This window comes from Moschus berezovskii, chromosome 4, assembly GCF_049115385.1.
Source record: "Moschus berezovskii isolate FMDL1 chromosome 4, NW_MosBer_1.0, whole genome shotgun sequence".
Taxonomy (NCBI): Eukaryota; Metazoa; Chordata; class Mammalia; order Artiodactyla; family Moschidae; genus Moschus; species Moschus berezovskii.
Window position 1 is genome coordinate 72,690,901 of NC_142463.1, and position 22,109 is coordinate 72,713,009.

Consider the following 22,109-nt stretch of genomic DNA (forward strand, 5'->3'; position numbering starts at 1 on the left):
GCTTTTGCCTAGTCTTGCTAGCAGGTACTAGATAAGTACACATATACACCCAGTTGCCTAAATGGTGAACCTCCTGAACAATCAAGCAGAAAATATTAAACGATTGCCCTAAGATACTTCCTTCACAAATAAACCCCAAAATTCAAAATATAAGCAAAAATCTCTTAGCACAGTGGTTCTCAAAGTGTGGATCCCCAGCAGCAACAGCAGCAGCAGTCCTGGGCACTTGTTTGAGATACAAGTTGTCTGCGGCCAACTCCAGACCTACTAAATCAGAAACTCTGAGGACACGGCCCAGCAGTTTGTTTTGACAAGCCTTCCAGGTGGTCCTGATGCAGGTTAAAATTTGAGAACTGAAGCCTTAGCAGATTATTGCTGATTCAATAGTAACAAATAACAAAAAAGATGATTACTTTTTGAAGAGCCTCCTCTTCCAGCCTTCGCTTTTTTTCTAGCTGCCTATTGAGATTTTTTACTAATCCACTACTTGAGCTCAGATGTTCTTCTTCTGCACGAAACATGGAAGATTTTGCTTTTTCATATTCATCTTGACGTTGCATACACAACAATTTTGCCTTTTTAAGAGCAGTCTCTGTTTCAAGCTACACAGAATAAAAAGAGTATTAAATACAAATTAAGAAAAATCCTAATGTACAAATCTTTTCAGCAAGACAGTTACGAGTTCACTTTAGATAAATTATAGAGTAAGATATACATCTTCCCAGGGCATATATGCTGATAGACTGCTCATGATTATTAGATGTTCACAAATAGATGAAACTATTATAATACTAACCATTTTATTTTGCTCCTGCTTCCAAAGTTCTTTTATTTCTTTCCTTTGTTTTTCCATTTCATTTTTCCTCCCAAGTAGAGGCTGCCAAGGGCATTTTAAAACAACAACAACAAAAAAAAAAACAGAAAAGAGAGAAAAAAACTGTTTTCTAAAGGTACACTGCTGTTTAAAAAAATAAAACGTATAGTGTATACATAAACTTTTACCTGCACAAATTTGTTGGTTTGGAGAGCTGCAATTGTTTGTTGTAAAAGGTGACTACTCTCTATATCATTAAGAAGGGCATTGGCAAATAAAGACTGCAGTGGCATAAACTCCTAGGATTTAAAATTGAAAAGGAAATTTTCCAACAGAAATGTACTAGAGTTCTAGATCCCCCTCATTATTTCTTCAAAAAAAAAGAAATTTTTAAGTTTAAATTTTTTTCAGAAAAAATGACTATTCATAAGTATGACCATATGAAAAAATACTAAAGAAAATTAATTATAAGTAATTCTTAAACTAGTCAGCAAAATTAGTAGCTAACAAGATAATTAATATTCATATATATAAAACTATAAATTTTCAAGCTTCTTCATAATAAATATCTTTGTAAGTTTAAAAAGATTTTATCTTGTCAATGAAAAGATTATTTAGCATTCAAGTTCTTTCCTATATTAAGGACAAAATTTTCTGATTTTACACGGTATTATCAGGAGCTGAGTAATCGCTTGGCATAGAACCCTAGTAGTTCACTGACCACTTACCTGTAGTCCAATGTTAGTTCTAGTTGCCTCTGCCAACTTAACAATATTTCTAGTGGACTCCAATTCTGAAAAGGTCAAAGAAGATCAGAAGGTAAGCTCAACTTACTTTTTCTCTTCCATATTCTAAAATTATCTGTAATCCCCCAATTAAAGAGTGATCACAAATACTAGCCTGCATCATGGTATGAAGCTATGATTCTTCGTTGAAACTACTTATCAAAATTAACTGGGAAACTTTCAAAATACACTTGCATAGATCTCACCTCTCTGGGGACTTGGACCTACACCTGTTTATTATCTGTTTCTAAGGCTATTTAGGTGAATCTGATGGGCATCCCGTATTAAAGGCAAATAATGTAATAGAAAAAGCACAGGTTTTGGGTAAATTCTGTATTTTGCCAGTTCTGATCGCTGCAGAATTGATGCTTTTGAACTGTGGTGCTGGAGAAGATTCTTGAGAGTCCCCTGGACTGCAAGGAGATCCAACCAGTCCATTCTAAAGGAGATCAGTCCTGGGTGTTCATTGGAAGGACTGATGCTAAAGCTGAAACTCCAATACTTTGGCCACTTCATGCGACGAATTGACTCACTGGAAAAGACTCTGATGCTGGGAGGGATTGGGGGCGGGAGAAGGGGACGACAGAGAATGAGATGGCTGGATGGCATCACCGACTCGATGGACGTGGTTTGAGTGAACTCCGGGAGTTGGTAATGGACAGGGAGGTCTGGCGTGCTGTGATTCATGGGGTTGCAAAGAGTCGGACACGACTGAGCGACTGAATTGAACTGAACTGAATATTATCTTAGGCAAATCTGCTGACCTTAGGCAAATTCCCTGTCTCATTCACCTCCTCTATTAAACAGGAATAAGAATCTTGTCTTGCCTACTTCCCAGGGTTTTGGTAAGGATTAAATCAGATAATGGATGTGAAAGCACTTTGTTAACTGTAAAACACTGGGAAAATATTAGCTATTAAGAAGTTCCTTATATATGTTTCCATTGCCTTCTGATCTGATAGCTAGATTTTATCTGACAGTTGTTTTTTATCCCCTGTAACTACATTATCTGATTGCATTTCTTTTCACTCATTAGAGTATAACTTCTTTAAAGGCAAAGACCACTATCGTGGTGTCCCCAGATCTAATGGTTGGTCCACAGTTCAATAAGTATATTTATCTTAAGGAGAGCCTTCCCTATTTCAAGAAGAGAAAATGGACAATGATTTTATTCACTACAATGAAAGCACTACTAATTTGGAATCATATTATTTACAGTCTGTAGAAAATGAATCCCAAAAGAATTTAGTTCTTATGTTCCAGAGTTAATCAGATGCCCCAAAGGGCAACTCACCCAAATTCAGCTTCTTTTCAACCCATGAGACTATGTTCTTGGTATATTTTGACCATGTTTTAGTATATGACAAAGCCAGTTCTATAGAATTAGTGTTTTTTAACAGCATGCTGTCTAATTCTATAGGAGAAAAACTTCCTGAAAATAAAAAAAATGTCAAGGTAAGTATATATTAAATATGAGCTCATAACATGAAACCTTTAAAGAAGCATTAAAATCCTAAGATGTTTTCCAATGAAAACTGGTTGAAAAAAATGTGACAAATTCAGAAACAAAGGGTCACAGCTTGAGTTGAAAATAATTTCAAATTACATTGTTAAATCTTAACGCATATTTATATTATTCATCAAGTTACAAACCCTATATAATTGTTGATCTGTGTCTATCATCATACTATCTACTCTAGTAGGCTTTTTTTCCTTAAGTTTTATATGTAAAACTTTACATATTATTCATCTTATGTCTAAAATAAATACTTTCGGTTACTAAGCAAGGAGATTAAGTAATCCAAAACATTTATCAAAAGTAACTGCAAAACGTCTGACTAAAGTTTTAAGAACCTCAAGCATTACCTTTTTCATTGGATGAGTCCACTGATTCCACAGAAACACTTTCAAAAGACTTTAAAAAAGGAAAAAAGCAAATTTAAGATTACAGCAGAAGATAACAGATCTTTGTTTCAAAATTTTTTCACTCTAACTTGTTACTCTGAGATAATTCCTACTAAAGAATTTCAAGCATTTAGAACTCAAAGAGCCTGAGAAGCCTGTTTAAATGCCAGAACATTTAATAAGAACTATATAGCTTTTTACAACAGCAGTTCTCAAGGTCCAAGAATGAATAACCTCTTTGTTTACTAACAGCATTAATGAATCCATTCAAAATTTTAAATCCTGAAGATCTCAAAAATATTAGTCAGCAAGTTAGAGAAGCAATCTAAATAGACTGCTATCTAAACAGAAGACAAAGACACTCTCTTTCAGCCATCTTTACCATTACATGATAAGCATGTCATGCAAAGTCCTTTGGACAGCTTAGTGTGTAACTTTCTATGACGATGGAAAAGTTTCATAGCTACATTGTCCAATAAGGTAGCTACTAGCTACCTTTGAAAAGTGGCATTTGAAAAGTGACTAATGTAAATGAGAATTAAAATTTTAATTTAATGCACTGCATATGACACGCGGCTACCTTAATAAACAGTGCAGGAAAATGTTATCTACCAAAATTGTGAGAGCTTATCATTTCAATGCATAAGGAATCATATAAAATCTACATCTGAAGTCAAGCTCCATCACTTCATAGCTATATGACACTGAGCTACATATTTATACTCACGTAAGTTTTCTTGCCCCTTCATAAAATGAGGATAAGAACACCACTTCATAACTCTATTTTAAAGATTAAGATTTGGGTTTGGGGCTTCCTTGGTGGCTCAGTGGTAAATAATCCACCTGCCAATGCAGAAGATAAGGGTTCGATTCCTAATCCAGGAGGATCCCACACGCCACGTGGAGCAAATAAGCCTGTGTGCCACAACTACTGTAGTCTGCACGCCCCACAGCCTGTGCTCCAAAGTAAGAGAAGCCACTGCAGTGAGACACTCCCTCACAGCAACAGGGCCACAACAGGAGCACATGAACAGGACATATGATTCACACCTAAAATTTAAATCGTTTAGACCCGTTACACTGACAGAATGTTTATTACACTTTCTAAATTAGCATCAAGCTTGAAACATATAATTGAGGAAAAATCATAAATACCAGCATAATATTTTAAAGATCTTGAAATTCTTCATAATTCTGATATGGTTTCTACACTGTCCTCCTTCAGTCATCAAATGGATGACTTCAGAATGTCACTTTTTTCTAAATACTGTAGTACATATAACAAATGGCCTTTAAGTAGTCATTCACATTTTGTATTATTTAAGAAAGACCTGGAGCTTTTATGTTATTTTGACATAATAACAAGTACTTGGCACATTTCCAAATATGTGTTGAAATCCTTTTGGATCTGAATTCCAATCCTTTTTGGAAATCCTTAACAGTAAATGATCAACATATGTCCCTAATGCAGTCTGTTTAAATATCTTGCATTTGGTGAAAAAATATAACTCAAACGAAAATATTACTACTATGATTACTATAAATCTTTAAAGCAATATTCTACATACATTCCTAATGTTCTATTATTTTATAGGCATTTTTCCTCAACTAGGAATCAGAACTCTAATTCTCTGACATACTTATAAGGATGCTCTTAGGGAGAATTAAGACCTACAGTTTTGTTAATAAGGTGTTTCATGGTAACAAACAAACTGTAGGGTATGTGAAAAGATTAACACCCTGTTCACTTGTATCATTTTTCTAAGTTTCCACCAGTCTTTAAGACCTGTGACACTATCAGGAAGGAACAAAGGCTAAGAACTACCGACTAAAATTTGGATCATACAACATATAGATTCATTACATAAGACACTACAAAATTATCAGATACGTTCTTTTAAAATGATAGTTCCACTTTAAAAGTACAACTAAATTTTTGGCCCCAAAATTGGCCATAAATTATCATACTTCAAATGAACCAAGTTGTTTTTCTTGCTACACTAAAAGACTATCAAAGACTAATGCTGAGATTAAGATTAGGATACTATTAAAATAGGAAGTTAAAAATATTAAAGTCTTTGATTTCATACAAACTTGGCCTACCTTACTTTCCTGAGAAACAGGCAGTCGCAATAATGAATCATTGCCTACATCTCCCATAAGGAAGTTTGTCAAGCTATCCAGGGGAAGTTTAAAAAAAAAAGAAATAGAAATTAAAAACACAAAGACAAAACACAAGTCATTACATTACTCTGTCACAAGCTTTACATTCAACATGTCATCTAGATTAAAAGAGCCTTAGATATAAACTCCTAAGAATCTATCCACATAAACTAAGTAGTCACTCACAAATGGATGCTGCTTCTGAACGGCTATAAACACCTCCAAATATAGCAATAAAGCAACACAGGATATAGCTTTTCCAAAGCTGTGATAATATTTTATGTTGGTTAATACTTTGCTTTACATACTGAATTATCATGACACATACTCTCACTGAGACACTTACGCCCTAAATTCTTGAAATGACAGTCCTCTACTTACATATTTCCAAAGGTAAAGGCCAAGGTTTCAATAGATGAAAACACTTCTCTGAAGAGATCATTTTTGTTTTCTTCATTTACTTCTGTGAAGTTCACAGCTGTAGGGAAAAGGGATTACAATAAATGAGGGGGAAAATAAACTAGATTTATACAAAGTCATTTAATCCCATAAAAATCCACCATTACTTTCTAGAAGCATTAGAAGAGTCAGAAAAAACCTAACAAAATAAATATGATGTTCAAGTTCTTCATTAAAGAAATCACACAAAAGAATCACCTTGCATAAAAGTAGCTGGCATTACAAACTGACTCCTCCATACACTGCATTATTTGGCACATCCAAAAAGTGACTCAATGTGAAATCAACAGATCTTGAGTCATGGAGGCCATGTTACATCAGCCCTCTCTCAGTAAGAGAGCTCTGTGCTATTTTCTCTTGCTTATTGCTTCATGGCATTTTTAAAGAACAGTTAAATGCACTGTGGCCCACTTAAGTCAATATGAAGTACATTTTCCACTACAAATTACCAATATCTAAAGTCATATATACATCTGACATAGCATAAAACCTATACACAAAGCATATCATATTAACAATACCCAATACTTAAAAAAATTTTAATTCCTTATTTCTTCCTTTTTAAAGCCTTATTTCTTGTAAGCTCCTTAGGCTCTGAGGTCCATTTAAATTGATATATAGCTGTCTTTTGTTTACCATAGTGATATTCTAACATTTTGCATTCTGTTAAAGAAAATTATGAAACATAACTGGAAAAAGTTTCTTATTACAACTTTGTCTTTACACACCTTTGTTAAAAGCCCAGATACAATTTACAGAGACAAAACTTGAGGGTTGTATAGGTAAACTGTTTTAAGCGTCACGTTCTACTCAAACTGAGTTTAAGGAGCAACTGGCTCCTTGTATCCCACCCTCCCTAGGATCCCTGCCAATCACCCTCCCGAGGATCCCTGCCAATAACTGGAAGAGAAACCAAGTGGAGAGGAAGCTGTACTTTGTTTTAAAACAGAGTTGTTCTTAAACTTGGTTATACATCAGACTTACTTTAGGAGCTTTAAAAACAAAATCTGAGGCTCACCACCCAAGATTCAGATTTTAAAAGCCTGATGAAGCATAGATATTTGTTCAAAATTTCTCCCAGGTGAATCTAATGTGCAACAAGAATTGAAAATGCTTTCTAGAAAGCCAGGATTCCTATAAGGGATGAATTAAAACCTCAAACCTGGAAGCCTCAGGAAATTACAACCAAGATTTTATAGATACGAGGGTCTAAGATCCACACTTTTCATCATATTCCTCTAAATTATTCCTGATACAAAGATGAAGAAAAACTTAAGAACCACCACAAATAATTTTTAAAATATCTCAAAATTTAGACTGTAGCTTATATAACCTAAACGGCTGAAAGAAATCCATACAGAATATATGAAACAACAGTTTTCAAGACACTAGCTATCAAGCAACAAAGAACAAGAATCCTAACATACAAGAAACAAATGTGGTAAGCTCTACAACTGCCATAAGCTTACTGTCTCATAATACACACAGATTTCTGAGCAAAGGAAACAAACAGATAAAGAAGGCCATTTTGTAATGATGGAGTCAGTTCACTAGGAGGACATAATTTTATACATTTATGTACCTAATTAACAGTTTCAAAATGTATGAAACAAAAACTGAGAACTGAAATGAGAAACAGACAAATTCACAACTACAGTCAGAAATTTCAAAAACCCTCTCTCAATAACAGACAGAACCAGTAGACAGAAAATCAGTAAAGGTTATGAAAGCCTTCAACCATACTATCAGTCACATGGATGAGATGGACATTTAAGGAACCACTACCCAATGACAGCAAAACACACATTCTTTTCAAGTATACATTGTAAATTTACAAAGATGGACTATATTATGGGCCATAAAACCAGTCTCAGTTGGTTTAAAAGGATTCAAGTCAGGCAAAATATGTTCCGTGACTACATGGAATTAAACAATAAAAATCTCTGTAAAAATCCTCAAATATTAGGAAACTAACACACTTCTAAACAACCCCATGGATCAAAGAAGAAAAACAGAAATAAGAAAGTATTCTGAACACAATGAAAATACACTGTATCAATATTGGTAAAGGTGGGGGCAAAAGGTGCAGAAGGGAGGGATTACCAAGGGGCATGCATCCCCTGGACTGTATGGTTTCACAAGAGTATGAACATCAAAACTGATCAGATTGTACCCTTAATTTAAAAATGTGCAGTTTATTGTAAGTTAATTATACCTCAATAATACCGTCTTAAAAAACACACTGGAAATAGACTTCAAACATAATTTAAAGTGGAATACCAGAAAAGAATGTAAAGCCTACTTCTATTTCTTAATTTTAACATGTTAGACTTAAAAGAAAAAATAAATATAACACTTGGCAGAATTCTGTAATTATTCTTCCTTTCCTATATTTTTCAAAGCACTAAAAAGGACTCAGTCGGTCAGTCGTGTCCGACTCTTTGTGACCCCATGAACTGCAGCATGCCAGGCCTCCCTGTCCATCACCAACTCCCGGAGTTCACTCAAACTCATGTCCATCGAGTCGGTGATGCCATCCAGCCATCTCATTCTCTGTCGTCCCCTTCTCCTCCTGCCCCTAATCCCTCCCAGCATCAGAGTCTTTTCCAATGAGTCAACTCTTCGCATGAGACGGCCAAAGTATTGGAGTTTCAGCTTTAACACCAGTCCTTCCAATGAACACCCAGGACTGATCTCCTTTAGAATGGACTGGTTGGATCTCCTTGCAGTCCAAGGGACTCTCAAGAGTCTTCTCCAACACCACAGTTCAAAGGCATCAATTCTTCGGCGATCAGCTTTCTCCACAGTCCAACTCTCACATCTACACATGACCACTGGAAAAACCATAGCCTTGACTAGACGGACCTTTGTTGGCAAAGTAATGTCTCTGCTTTTTAATATGCTATCAAGGTTGGGCATAACTTTCCTTCCAAGGAATAAGCATCTTTTAATTTCATGGCTGCAATCAGCATCTGCAGTGATTTTGGAGCCCAGAAAAATAAAGTCCGACACAGTTTCCACTGTTTTCCCATCTATTTCCCATGAAGTGATGGGACCAGATGCCATGATCTTTGTTTTCTGAATGTTGAGCTTCAAGCCAACCTTTTCACTCTCCTCTTTCACTTTCATCAAGAGGCTTTTGAGTTCCTCTTCACTTTCTGCCATAAGGGTGGTGTCATCTGCATATCTGAGGTTATTGATATTTCTCTGGCAATCTTGATTCCAGCTTGCGCTTCTTCCAGCCCAGTGTTTCTCATGATGTACTCTGCATATAAGTTAAATAAGCAGGGTGACAATATACAGCCTTGACACACTCCTTTTCCTATTTGGAACCAGTCTGTTGTTCCATGTCCACTTCTAACTGTTGCTTCCTGACCTGCATACAGGTTTCTCAAGAGGCAGGTTCAGTTCAGTCGCTCAGTCATGTCCGACTCTTTGCGACCCCATGAATCACAGCACACCAGGCCTCCCTGTCCATCACCAACTCCCGGAGTTCACTCAAACTCATGTCCATCGAGTCGGTGATGCCATCCAGCCATCTCATTCTCTGTCGTCCCCTTCTCCTCCCACCCCCAATCCTTCCCAGCATCAGACTCTCTTCCAGTGAGTCAACTCGTCGCATGAGGTGGCCAAAGTATTGGAGTTTCAGCTTTAGCATCAGTCCTTCCAATGAACACCCAGGTTTGATCTCCTTTAGAATGGACTGGTTGGATCTCCTTGCAGTCCAAGGGACTCTCAAGAGTCTTCTCCAGCACCACAGTTCAAAAGCATCAATTCTTCGGTGCTCAGCTTTCTTCACAGTCCATCTCTCACATCCATACATGACCACTGGAAAAACCATAGCCTTGACTAGACGGACCTTTGTTGGCAAAGTAATGTCTCTGCTTTTTAATATACTATCTAGGTTGGTCATAACTTTCCTTCAAAGGAGTAAGCGTCTTTCAATTTCACGGCTGCAATCAGCATACGCAGTGATTTTGGAGCCCCCCAAAATAAAGTCTGACACTGTTTACACTGTTTTTCCATCTATTTCCCATGAAGTGATGGGACCAGAGGCAGGTTAGGTGGTGTGGTATTCCTATTTCTTTCAGAATGTTCCACAGTTTATTGTGATCCACACAGTCAAAGGCTTTGGCATAGTCAATAAAGCAGAAATAGATGTTTTTCTGGAACTCTCTTGCTTTTTCAATGATCCAGTGGATGCTGGCAATTTGATCTCTGGTTCCTCTGCCTTTTCTAAAACCAGCTTGAACATCTGGAAGTTCACTGTTCACGTATTGCTGAAGCCTGGCTTGGAGAATTTTGAGCATTACTTTACTAGCGTGTGAGATGAGTGCAATTGTGCGATAGTTTGAGCATTCTTTGGCATTGCCTTTCTTTGGGATTGGAATGAAAACTGACCTTTTCCAGTCCTGTGGCCACTGCTGAGTTTTCCAAATTTGCTGGCATATTGAGTGCAGCACTTTCACAGCATCATCTTTCAAGATTTGAAATAGCTCAACTGGAATTCCATCACCTCCACTAGCTTTTTTCGTAGTGATGCTTTCTAAGGCCCACTTGACTTTGCATTCCAGGATGTCTGGCTCTAGGTGAGTGATCACACCATCATAATTATCTTGGTCATGACTGGGAGACTTCAAAAATAATTGTAAGTAGTGAAAAGACAATTATTTGAACCATCTTCAGTCCTTATCTTCATCCCTACTCAAATGAAGTTACAGCCATCTATTGAAAATTCCTCTGATTGCCTTTGCCTCCACTTCAAAACAGCTCTATATCTCTAATATCCTTTCACTTCTTTTGCTCCTGCCCAGGGTTTCAAAGAATAATCTTCAGCTCCTTTCCAATAATAAATCTTCCCATTGTCTCCAGCATTCTCCAAAACCCTATACCACCATTGCTTGTGCTTGTGCTCAGTCATGTCCGACTCTTTGCAACCCCAAGGACTGTAGTCTACCAGGCTCCTCTGTCCTCCTCCCTCAAGGTTCCCCTAGTTCCCACTAGCTGACATTTTTTATGATACTAACAACATACCCAAATCTTTCCTATGGGAAAAAATTAAATTTACCACATTTCTCCTTAAAGCTATCATCCTAATTCAGCATTTCTTTACTGCCAAACCTCTATAAATAGACAATGACTGAATTCACTAGGATTTGACTTTTCATCCAGTTTAATGGTTAGCAGGGGTTGGAAAACTTTTTCTGTACGGGGCTAGATAGTAAATATTTTAGACTTTTCAGGTCATACAATCTTTTGCAACTATATTCAACTCTGTGTAAAGGAGTCAAACATAAACAAATAAGAGTAGTTGTTTCTAATAAAACTTTATTTACAAAAACAGGTAGCAGATCAGATTTGGCCCACTGGTAGTACTAATAGTTTGTGCACCTCTGGTTAAAAGGATGGGTTCCAAAGCCAGTACACCTAGGTTAAATCCTAAATCTGTCTATCTCTTATGAGGCTGAGCAGCTTAACGGCTCTGTTCCTCAGTTTCCTCATTTATAAAGTAGGGATAATAATACATATTTTGAGAACCACTGTGAAGACTGAATGACATAGAAGAGAGTTTTTTACATAGAAAATACTCAATAAATGTCTCACTCAGTATCACTCAACAACACTGCCAGTAATCTGCAACTATATTAGTCAAACTTAGAAGTCTTTTTTTCCTTTTAAGTTTTCATCCTATTTGACCATTCTGCAACTCTCAACAACCCTACCACTTAATACATATGTAACTTTGGACAAATCTCTCTATGACCCAGCTTTCTTATCTGCAAAAGAGGAGCTGATATAATAATTTCCTATAGAGATTAATGGGTAATCCATGTAAAGAGCTTAACAGTAAGTACATCCTCAATATATTATGTCAGATATTATTACTACAAGTATTAACCACTTTCATCTGTCTTGAAGCATTTCGCTTAGAAGCAATACATTATAGTTAACTAGAGGCACTGGAAAAGACTCTGATGCTGGGAGGGGTTGGGGGCGGGAGGAGACGGGGACGACAGAGAATGAGAGGGCTGGATGGCATCACCAGCTCGATGGACATGAGTTTGGGTGAACTCTGGGAGTTGGTGATGGACAAGGAGGGCTGGTGTGCTGTCATTCATGGGGTCGCAGAGAGTCGGACATGACTGAGCGACTGAACTGAATTGAGAGGAAGCAAAGCTTCAGAGGATCAAACCTGAGTTTAAATCTGACCCATATCACTTCCTATTTTACTCTGGATACATCACCTAACTTCAATTTCTCCATATGTAAAATGGTGTGTTACAATTTCTCATATGTAAAATGAAAGGAACTAAGAAAACAAATGTAAAGCACCTAAGGTGGGGAACTTGGTATTTAGTAAATCTAAGCACCCTCATGTTCTTCATCTGTCTGTAGACAATTTGTGCTTCATACGTTTCCACTCAGTCCGCAGTTCTCACCTTGGCCTTTTTCTCTATACATTATCCCCACAGAATCTCACCCATTTTCAGTATCTTTAAGGAAATATCCTCAAACTGCCTGTCTAGGTTTCCCCTCTGAGCTCCATTGGTCTGTTTGATATGTTCCTCCCCTTCCTTTCTGGTCTTTACCCACCAGCACTGCAATCTCAGCATGTACGAAACCAAACCCTCACCTTGTCACATGCTCTGCCCCTCAAGTCTACTCTTTTCCATACATTTCCCAGCTCGTTCGTTTTGCTTCCAAAATGCCTCTAAAGTTTTTTTTCTTTCCATCCCATTCCCACTGACACTGACTTAGTTCAAAGACGACATTTTACTTCTAGTCTGGACTATTTAACAACCTGCTAATTAATTAGCCTCTCTGTCTCCACTCTCTCCTCTCTATTAGCTGACCTTCAAAATCAAATTTAAAAAAATTTGGGCAAAGTTTAAATATCTCCTTTGGGTTCCCTATTAAGTCACAACAATGAGCACTAAAACACATTTAGTATCTCTTTAAGAAAACACATGAATAGTTTTCATACATATACTCTACTAGAACAGCAACTTTCAAATAATTTTACAATAACCAACCTCTGGTAAAAAATACACATCACATCATGACTAAGTATACCATAAACATATTGTCAGTCAGTTCAGTCAGTTCAGTCGCTCAGTCATGTCCGACTCTCCGCGACCCCATGAATCACAGCATGCCAGGCCTCCCTGTCCATCACCAACTCCCGGAGCTCACTCAAACTCATGTCCATCGAGTCGGTGATGCCATCCAGCCATCTCATTCTCGGTCGTCCCCTTCTCCTCCCGCCCCCAACCTTTCCCAGCATCAGAGTCTTTTCCAGTGAGTCAACTCGTCACATGAGGTGGCCAAAGTATTGGAGTTTCAGCTTTAGCATCAGTCCTTCCAATGAACACCCAGGATCGATCTCCCTTAGAATGGACTGGTTGGATCTCCTTCCGGTACAATACTATATACCCTCTCAACAGTTACTCTCAATAACTATATATACAGCTATATAAAACCTTTAAAGTTTCAGAAAAATCCTTAAGTCTTAAACTTCTTTTCTATTCTCTTTCATATTTTAAAAATCCTGGCTACGATTCATTAATGTGATGTCATAAATCAGAGGCCAAAGTTTGAAAACAGCTGAATTAAAAGATACAATGGAAGAAAATTTTCACCATGTGCATGGGGAAAATTGCAAAAACACAAACCAAAAGCTACAAGATTTATAAAATGAAAACTTCACATTGCTTCTGAGAAACAAAAGGCAACTTGAAGAACTTACATGCATCCTATATTCTCAGAAATGCTGAGTATACAAATTGCTTCTTAATTTTATTTATAAACTTAATTATAAATTAACTATAATCTATGTTTATAGACTTAATTATAAATTGATTTAAATTTAATTAATATCACCTTCAAAATACTAGCACATATTTTTTGGAACTAGGACAAATCAATGGAAAAGTGCTTATGGAAAAATAAAATCCTGAACAAAAAGAGTATTGGAAAGAGGAGCTACCCCACCAGACACTAAAACACTATAAAACAATGGAGACAATAAGGTATTGACACAAAACTAAACAAATCAAGGGGAGAGAATAAACGCTAGAAATAGATATTAAATGTAAGTGACAATGCAGTGTATTTATGATAAAGATGGCATCTGAAACCAATGGGGAAAATAGGAACTATTCAATAAACTAGATAGAAACATAGATACTCCAGAATGTACCAAAGATTTAAATTTAATAAATAACACCATGAAAACATCAGAAGAAAAAACAATGGCGAATGCTATTATAATCTCCAAGCAGGGAAATCCTTCCTGTATACTCAAAAAACATACAAAAGATTGAGATATAGATGCAAAATAAAATAAGCAACTCAAAAGATTAAAACTAAAGAAAAACCTGCAACTTATATCAAAGATTAAGGACTAATTTCACTTATACAGAGTTTCTATAAATCAGTACTAAAAAAAGACTATCAAGAAAAAAATTTGAATCAACAGTCAAGTCACATAAAATGATGTGCAAATGGCTCTGAAACATATGAAAAGATACTCAACTATACCCAAAATGAGGGAAATGCAAATCAAATCTACATGAGATACCAGTTTTTGGTACCAGACTGGATAACAAAGTCTGGTCACCAGCTCTGTTGGCAAAGGTGTATGAAATTAGCTTCTTCAGCATGACTTTCAGGACAGAAACTCTATGGAGGATGTTAGCAATACAAAAAACATATGCACATGTGCTCTGTTCTAGTAAGTACCCACCTAGGAATATACACAAGCTATTCACTGAAGTGTTGTTTGTAATTAAAAAATTGGAAACAATCCAAACTTGTATTAGTAGTGAACTGGTTGAACTAATTATAGTACAACAATATAACAGAATATCATGCAGCTTTGAAAAAACAAATAACAGCAAAAGAAGACCTTTTATACATAGATAACTCAGAACAATGTCACGAACCTCTGTCCATAGTTCATCAGGCACTCTATCTATCAGATCTAGTCCCTTAAACCTATTTCTCACTTCCACTGTATAATCATAAGGGATTTGATACAGGTCATATCTGAATGGTCTAGTGGTTTTCCCTACTTTCTTCAATTTAAGTCTGAATTTGGCAATAAGGAGTTCATGATCTGAGCCACAGTCAGCTCCTGGTCTTGTTTCTGCTAACTGTATAGAGCTTCTCCATATTTGGCTGCAAAGAATATAATCAATCTGATTTCAGTGTTGACCATCTGACAGTTAGAACTGGACATGGAACAACAGACTGGTTCCAAATAGGAAAAGGAGTACGTCAAGGCTGTATATTGTCACCCTGCTTATTTAACTTCTATGCTGAGTACATCATGAGCAACACTGGGCAGGAAGAAGCACAAGCTGGAATCAAGATTGCCAGGGGAAATATCAATAATCTCAGATATGCAGATGACACCACCCTTATGGCAGAAAGTGAAGAGGAACTAAAAAGCCTCTTGATGAAAGTGAAAGAGGAGAATGAAAAAGTTGGCTTGAAGCTCAACATTCAGAAAACAAAGATCATGGCATCTGGTCCCATCACCTCATGGGAAATAGATGGAAAAACAGTGGAAACAGTGTCAGACTTTATTTTTTTGGGCTCCAAAATCACTGTGGATGCTGATTGCAGCCATGAAATTAAAAGACGCTTACTCCTTGGAAGGAAAGTTATGACCAATCTAGATAGCATATTAAAAAGCAGAGACATTACTTTGTCAACCAAGGTCCGTCTCGTCAAGGCTATGGTTTTTCCCGTGGTCATGTATGGATGTGAGAGTTGGACTGTGAAGAAAGCTGATCGCCGAAGAACTGATGCTTTTGAACTGTGGTGCTGGAGAAGACTCTTGAGAGTCCCTTGGACTGCAAGGAGATTCAACCAGTCCATTCTAAAGGAGATCAGTCCTGGGTGTTCATTGGAAGGACTGATGCTGAGGCTGAAACTCCAATATTTTGGCCACCTCATGCGACAAGTTTACTCACTGGAAAAGACTCTGATGCTGGGAAGGATTGGGGGCGGGAGGAGAAGGGGATGACAGAGAATGAGATGGCTGGATGGCATCACCGACTCGATGGACATGAGTTTGAGTGAACTCTGGGAGTTGGTGATGGACAGGGAGGCCTGGTGTGCTGTGATTCACGGGTCACAAAGAGTCGGACACGACTGAGTGAGTGAACTGAACTCAGAACAAGGAGCAAAGAGCAGAACGTTACCCTTTGCATAAGAAAGAGAACATATTGTATTTGCTTCTGTATATGTAAATGTCTCCAGAAAGATACATAAAACACCAGTAACAGTTGTTGCTTATCTAGGGAAAGGAATGGGTAGCTAAGGTCTGAGGTAGAAAGACACTTCACTGATGGAATACCTTTTTATACTGTTTGCACTATGAATCATGTGAATGAATTGCCTATTAAAAAATAAAGTTTCAAAAAAAAGAAAACATGTGAGGCTTCTACAATTTTGGATACATAATTAAAACTTATTTTTCTTTTTCATTTGCCAATTTTTAAATATAGGGCAAAATACAGATCATGAAAAACCTTAAAAATGGTCCTTTCATATTACAAATGAGGTTTACCAAAATGCTTGCAAATGATGAAAACACAACTACTACATACACAATAAAGTACTGAGTGCTACGACGTCTTCATCTACTTCACAAGTAAGCTGTACCTCTCTTACCACATTGCAAATGTCAGACTGAGCTCCCTGCTTGGAAACAAGAAGACACAGGAAATACAAACCACTATTAGAATGAATGGGGAAAAGCTAAGGATTTTTCTTTTAAGGTTATTAAAAGGTAAATTCCACATTTAAAATAAAAAATAAGAGAAGTTAAAGGATTTCAATTTTATTCCAATGCAACTGTTATTACTATGCATAGGAAGTGCATAGATTTCATGCATTCACACCCTGAGCAGCACAAACAAAATTATACCTCCCTGATCTAACTGTCTTTAGGCCTTTCCAGGTGGCTCAAAAGTAAAGAATCCTCCTGCCAAGCAGGAGACTGGGGTTCAATCCCTGGATCGGGAAGATCCCCTGGAGGAGGAAATGGCAACCCACTCCAGTGTTCTTGCCTGGAAAATTCCATGAACAGAGGAGCCTGGCATGCTACAGTTCATGGGGTCACAAAGAAGTCAGACACCATTGAACAACTAAACAACACAACGATATTCAAAAATGGTTTCTACACTTCAAACCCTGGCGTTTCCAGGGTTTGAAAACTAAATTAAGATTAAATGAAAGAATTAAATAAGTTCTAATTTGACATCAATTTTCTAGGTTACTAAATATTTTTCATTTTAGGTATAATGACATTTTTAGATGGCCTCAACAATAAGATCAGGGGGGTCATTTAGAAACTTAAAACTTACCCCAAAGAAAACACAATTTTTAGTTTTCTAGCATCATGGAGTCCTACTGAATCAATAAATTCCCCAACAACAAAGTAATCTTCTAAATTTCATCCAACACAAAAGTAAGACTGTAATAATAATTCCAAGGGTAAAGACACTCTTAGAGGGAAATAATACTCAAAAAATTGCTTTACCTCAAAGGAAAAAGATCTGTAAAGCAGTGGAGAGGTCACTTTCTTTAAGTCTGTTTCTGGAATGTGGACATCAACCATACACAGACACCCTCCTTCCCCAGGACATCCTGACTACACACAATAGCTACTGACAACAATTGAATGAACTGTGGTCCGTATTTTCAAGCATGGAAATTTTACTATCTATAGACACAAATTACTCTAACTTACATTAAATTGCGCTTATAAACAATTTATTTTAAAACAAATTTGGTTACTAAGCATTTTTAAGAGTCACAACAGAAGCTATCCACTTTGAAACCATCTATATTTTTCCAGTGCTTGAAATAAAGAAAAAAAGAGAACCACACAAACAGGATAAATCTACATCAAAAGTAGGGAAGGCAGTTCTTAAGTACATGGACTATATTGTATCGACAAGGTTTTTATTTTCTCTTCCTGCCTAATCCATTGACACTTGCCCTTTGCCCTCTCCACATCAATCACATCATGTTCTTCACATCCAGAGTTCTACAAGCATCCAGAATTGCAGTTCCAATCCCTGCCCTAGCCCAGTTAATGTTCACCTGACCTTTGAGACTCAGAACAGGTAATCCCTCTCCCCAAAAAAGCCTCTCATTTCATTACTCAAGCCATGGTGACTCGCTTTTAGTGAGTTAAACTATTGTTAAACTAAATTGTTAAACGATTTGAATTCACATTACCTATCAGGTTAACATTTAACACTGACAATCACTTCTTAGAATCTAACATTTTTAAATTCCGTAGCATCTTTCTCCAGGTAATCTGCCTGCTTCCATGTTTCTCAGCGCTCTGTCCCTGGGATCTCACACTCAGTCTGCACTCTGAGTTGGTGTCACCCTCTTCCATCACCACTCAGAGCTCAACAACAATCCAAGTCCACTACATCTTCAACGTCAAACTTCAGCTTAATCCCTAACACTCAACCTGTCCGATGTTGCATCAAATCATCAGCCATCTTCTCTTCTGTAACAGCCACACTCTACTTCTGCCACACCGCAGCTTCTGCCTTAGCTCAGACCGTCAACCCTCATCTAGCCCATTATTTCCAATAATCTCCTAACTGAACTCCTTTGTCTCTAGTCTCATTTTTCTCAATCTTTATATAATGCAGCCTAGAAAAATAGATTTTAACAATTTTTGGTCCAGATTATTTCATCAAAGGATAATGTCCTAATTCTTATTTCTTTTAGCACATGTAATATATACACACACACTTATATACACATATATGATAAACTTACTCTACAATTTTAGTTTCATTTATCCACATTTTACAATAAGGTACCAATTAAGTCTACTTTTTTTCCATTTGTTTCCCTCCTTTAAGTGGAGTCACTACAAATGGCCATTTTCCAGCATCAATTGTCCTTAGATAACAAAGACTTTTTGTGCACCAATAACTTATTTCAAAAGAGCATACTTTCAAAAAACTCAAAAATTTTAAACATCAGTTGTTTAGTTAATTTCACTTAGTATTTTTAGAGTGTTTCCTGCCAAATAAAGTTTAATTTTTAAGACAAAGAGAGTTTTAGGTGTGACTTAGTGTGTTAGTTGCTCAGACACGTCTGACTCTTTGCAACTCCATGGACTGTAGCCCACCAGGTTCCTCTGTCCATGGAATTCTCCAGGCAAGAACACTGGAGTGGATTGCCATTCCCTTCTCCAGGGTAGCTTAGGAGTATTTAAATATCAAAGTGTGTATGACTCCTACTGATACACATCATACAGGCGCCATGAGAGATGGCTCCACAGACATTTTGAACCAAAATGTACCATGTGGATCCTTTTTTCTCATGCCAACCCACGGTTAATATCATCTTTCTTACCTTTCACTTTTGTGGTAAGCAGTTCTGCAGCATTTTGAAGATCGACAGAATTGAGGTTCTGATGTTTATTCATTACAGACTTTAAAACACGAAGAAGTTCATCCAGACGTATATGAATGACTTCTTTAAAACACTCTTAAAGGAAAAAAAAAAAATTTTAATTTGTTTCCCAAACCATGTTACAAGAGTCTAAATAAACCATGAAAGACCACTTGGGAGCACATTTCAAGCAGAAGCTGTGGCTCCAAAATTTTTGCCTACAGTATGTTCACTTTTATTTTCACCACTGCAATTACATGTAACTCATTCAGCCTTCAAAAAATCCATAATCATTTTAATTCACTAAAGATTTCAAAGGCACTCATAGAGTCAACTTAGGCACTACCTTTTGCAGTTTTCTCAGTCTAAATGTGCTCTCCTGATTTCCCTTGAGGCAACTTTGTAAGTTTTTCCTATCTTACAGTTTTTACTATTAATACACTTTTTAATACATATGGTAACAGTTAAAGCCCTATAAATGTCTGAAATATTAACTCGTATTAAATGGCACTTACATGTTAAGTTATCACATAAGAATTGACTCTTCATTAAGCTATTATCAGATATCAGAAATGAGCAACTCACAGGCACTTATATAAGTACCACCATCTTGCCTATGTATTTTTAAAACTGATACAATTTACATACAATAAAATGCATAGATCTTTATATGGTTCAGTGAAATTTTATACTTTTAGAAAAACTGAATTAACTGCCAATGATGAAAAACTGGGGGATCATTACAAGAACTCCAGATTTATGCCTGCTCTTGAAAAATCAAAATCTGGTTATACCAGGCCCATGTCCTCCTTGGCCACAAGCAGCTGAAACAGAGCAGCACCGCTCTCTTTTAGGCATGCTTCCTTCCCAGCGCCCACCTGCCTACTCTGACATTTATAGTAGCCCTGGTCAAAGACATAGAGACAACCTTTTATAACCCCTGGAAATAAGGTGACCATATAATTTATCTTTCAAACCAAAATACTCTAGCAAGTGAAAAGCGGGGCACTTTCCAGTAAACAGGCATGTTTCTGGATCACCATTCCTGGCAAACCAGAAAGTATAGTCACTCTAACCTTTAAAACCCCTGAAGTAATCCTCAAAACTTTGAAAAGACAACCACCTGAAATACAATACTCTGATGTAATGTTCATTTCTATAACTTTATATATATAGCACTAGTGTTTAATAATGGCACATTTATTAAATGCTTCCTTATATGCTAGGCACTGTTAAAAGCACTTAAAGCCTATCACCTCATTTAATTTTCATATAAATTCTATTAGGTAGATAATTTTAAAAATTTCCATTGTACATACGAGAGAACTGAAGCATATCTAGGTTCACCAAGTCAGAATTTGAACCCGGGTTGTATAATTCTAAAAGCTAAGCTCTTAACATTATACTGTCTCCCTATTGAAATATTAAAAGCTTTAAAAAACATTTTTAAAGGCATGTTTTATAATCATGCAAATTTCCCAGAAACATTAAAAGACAGCCACTAGAAAGAAAATCTACAGGATGAAAAAACAAAATTCTACTATTATCTACTATTTGATAGATTATCAAGAGTGAGAAATAAGTAGTATAAAAGGGGTAGGCAAGGTGGGGAGCTGAGTATATTAGGGCAAAAAGTATCCCAGGTAGAGGTAAAGAAGAATAGTTCAGGTAGTGATGGAAGGAGAGAGAATAGAGTGCCTTCAGTAAAAATTCCACTCATTCATCCAAAAATTTTAATATAGATAAACCCAAGAGATTAGGTGCTGGCTTAAGTAGCTTTGGAAATGAATGGAGTGTATAACGTTAAAGGCAAAGGAAATGCACATAAGCACTGGACTCTAGTTGATAAAGTTTTCAATGAAACTTCAGGTTAACAATACTGATATTGCTCTACATGTACCCTTAAAGTGAACAACTGCATAACTGGATGGTGGATGGTGGGAGCCAGCATGGCACTCCCCCCACCCCAGAAAAAAAGAGAGAAAGGAAAGCCAGTCATTTCTATCCCCTACTGTGCTGTTTCATATTAATTTCTACAGATATTAACATACTTAGGAAACAGTAAGTAAAAATACTTTGCCTTATTTTGAGGTCTCAGGAAAAAGAGCTTGATCTTTGTGGGTCAACAACAATCCTCAATATTCAAAATGAATATTGGATATTAAACAAGAAGGCTTCTCAGGTGACGCTAGTGGTAAAGAACCTGCTGCCGATGCAGGAGATCAGAATTCAGTCCCTAAGTCAGGAAGACCCCCAGAGAAGGAAATGGCAACCCACTCCAGGAATCTCCACGGACAGAGGAGCCTGGTCGGCTACAGTCCAAAGGGTCACAAAGAGTCGGATATAACTGAGGCAACTTAGCACGTATGCACAAAACACTAATGGTTTAAATGCCTAAATAAACCAAGGTAATAAATTTTGGCTTTCTCAGAGTCAAGGAAATTAACTATGTGGAAATAAATATATTTCAAATTTATCATGCTTATTAATATATTTCAAAATTATTAGTGTTTCATGTTTTAAAAACATATTATTAAATA

At 36.8% G+C, this 22,109-nt stretch overlaps 1 protein-coding gene across 4 annotated transcripts in view; it reads right to left on the reverse strand.

Moving 5' to 3' along the window:
* Positions 1 to 22,109, reverse strand: part of ARHGAP29 (Rho GTPase activating protein 29) — an 89,016-nt gene that overhangs the window by 36,460 nt on the left and 30,447 nt on the right. For all 4 annotated transcript variants that reach the window (XM_055401531.2, XM_055401532.2, XM_055401528.2 and 1 more), the window contains 9 exons: positions 19,531 to 19,665; positions 6,049 to 6,145; positions 5,608 to 5,680; positions 3,466 to 3,514; positions 2,894 to 3,031; positions 1,543 to 1,607; positions 1,003 to 1,113; positions 797 to 877; positions 414 to 602 (listed from right to left, as the gene is read on the reverse strand). In XM_055401531.2, the coding sequence (XP_055257506.2) occupies positions 414 to 602; positions 797 to 877; positions 1,003 to 1,113; positions 1,543 to 1,607; positions 2,894 to 3,031; positions 3,466 to 3,514; positions 5,608 to 5,680; positions 6,049 to 6,145; positions 19,531 to 19,665 (938 nt within the window). The remainder of the gene's footprint in view (positions 1 to 413; positions 603 to 796; positions 878 to 1,002; positions 1,114 to 1,542; positions 1,608 to 2,893; positions 3,032 to 3,465; positions 3,515 to 5,607; positions 5,681 to 6,048; positions 6,146 to 19,530; positions 19,666 to 22,109) is intronic.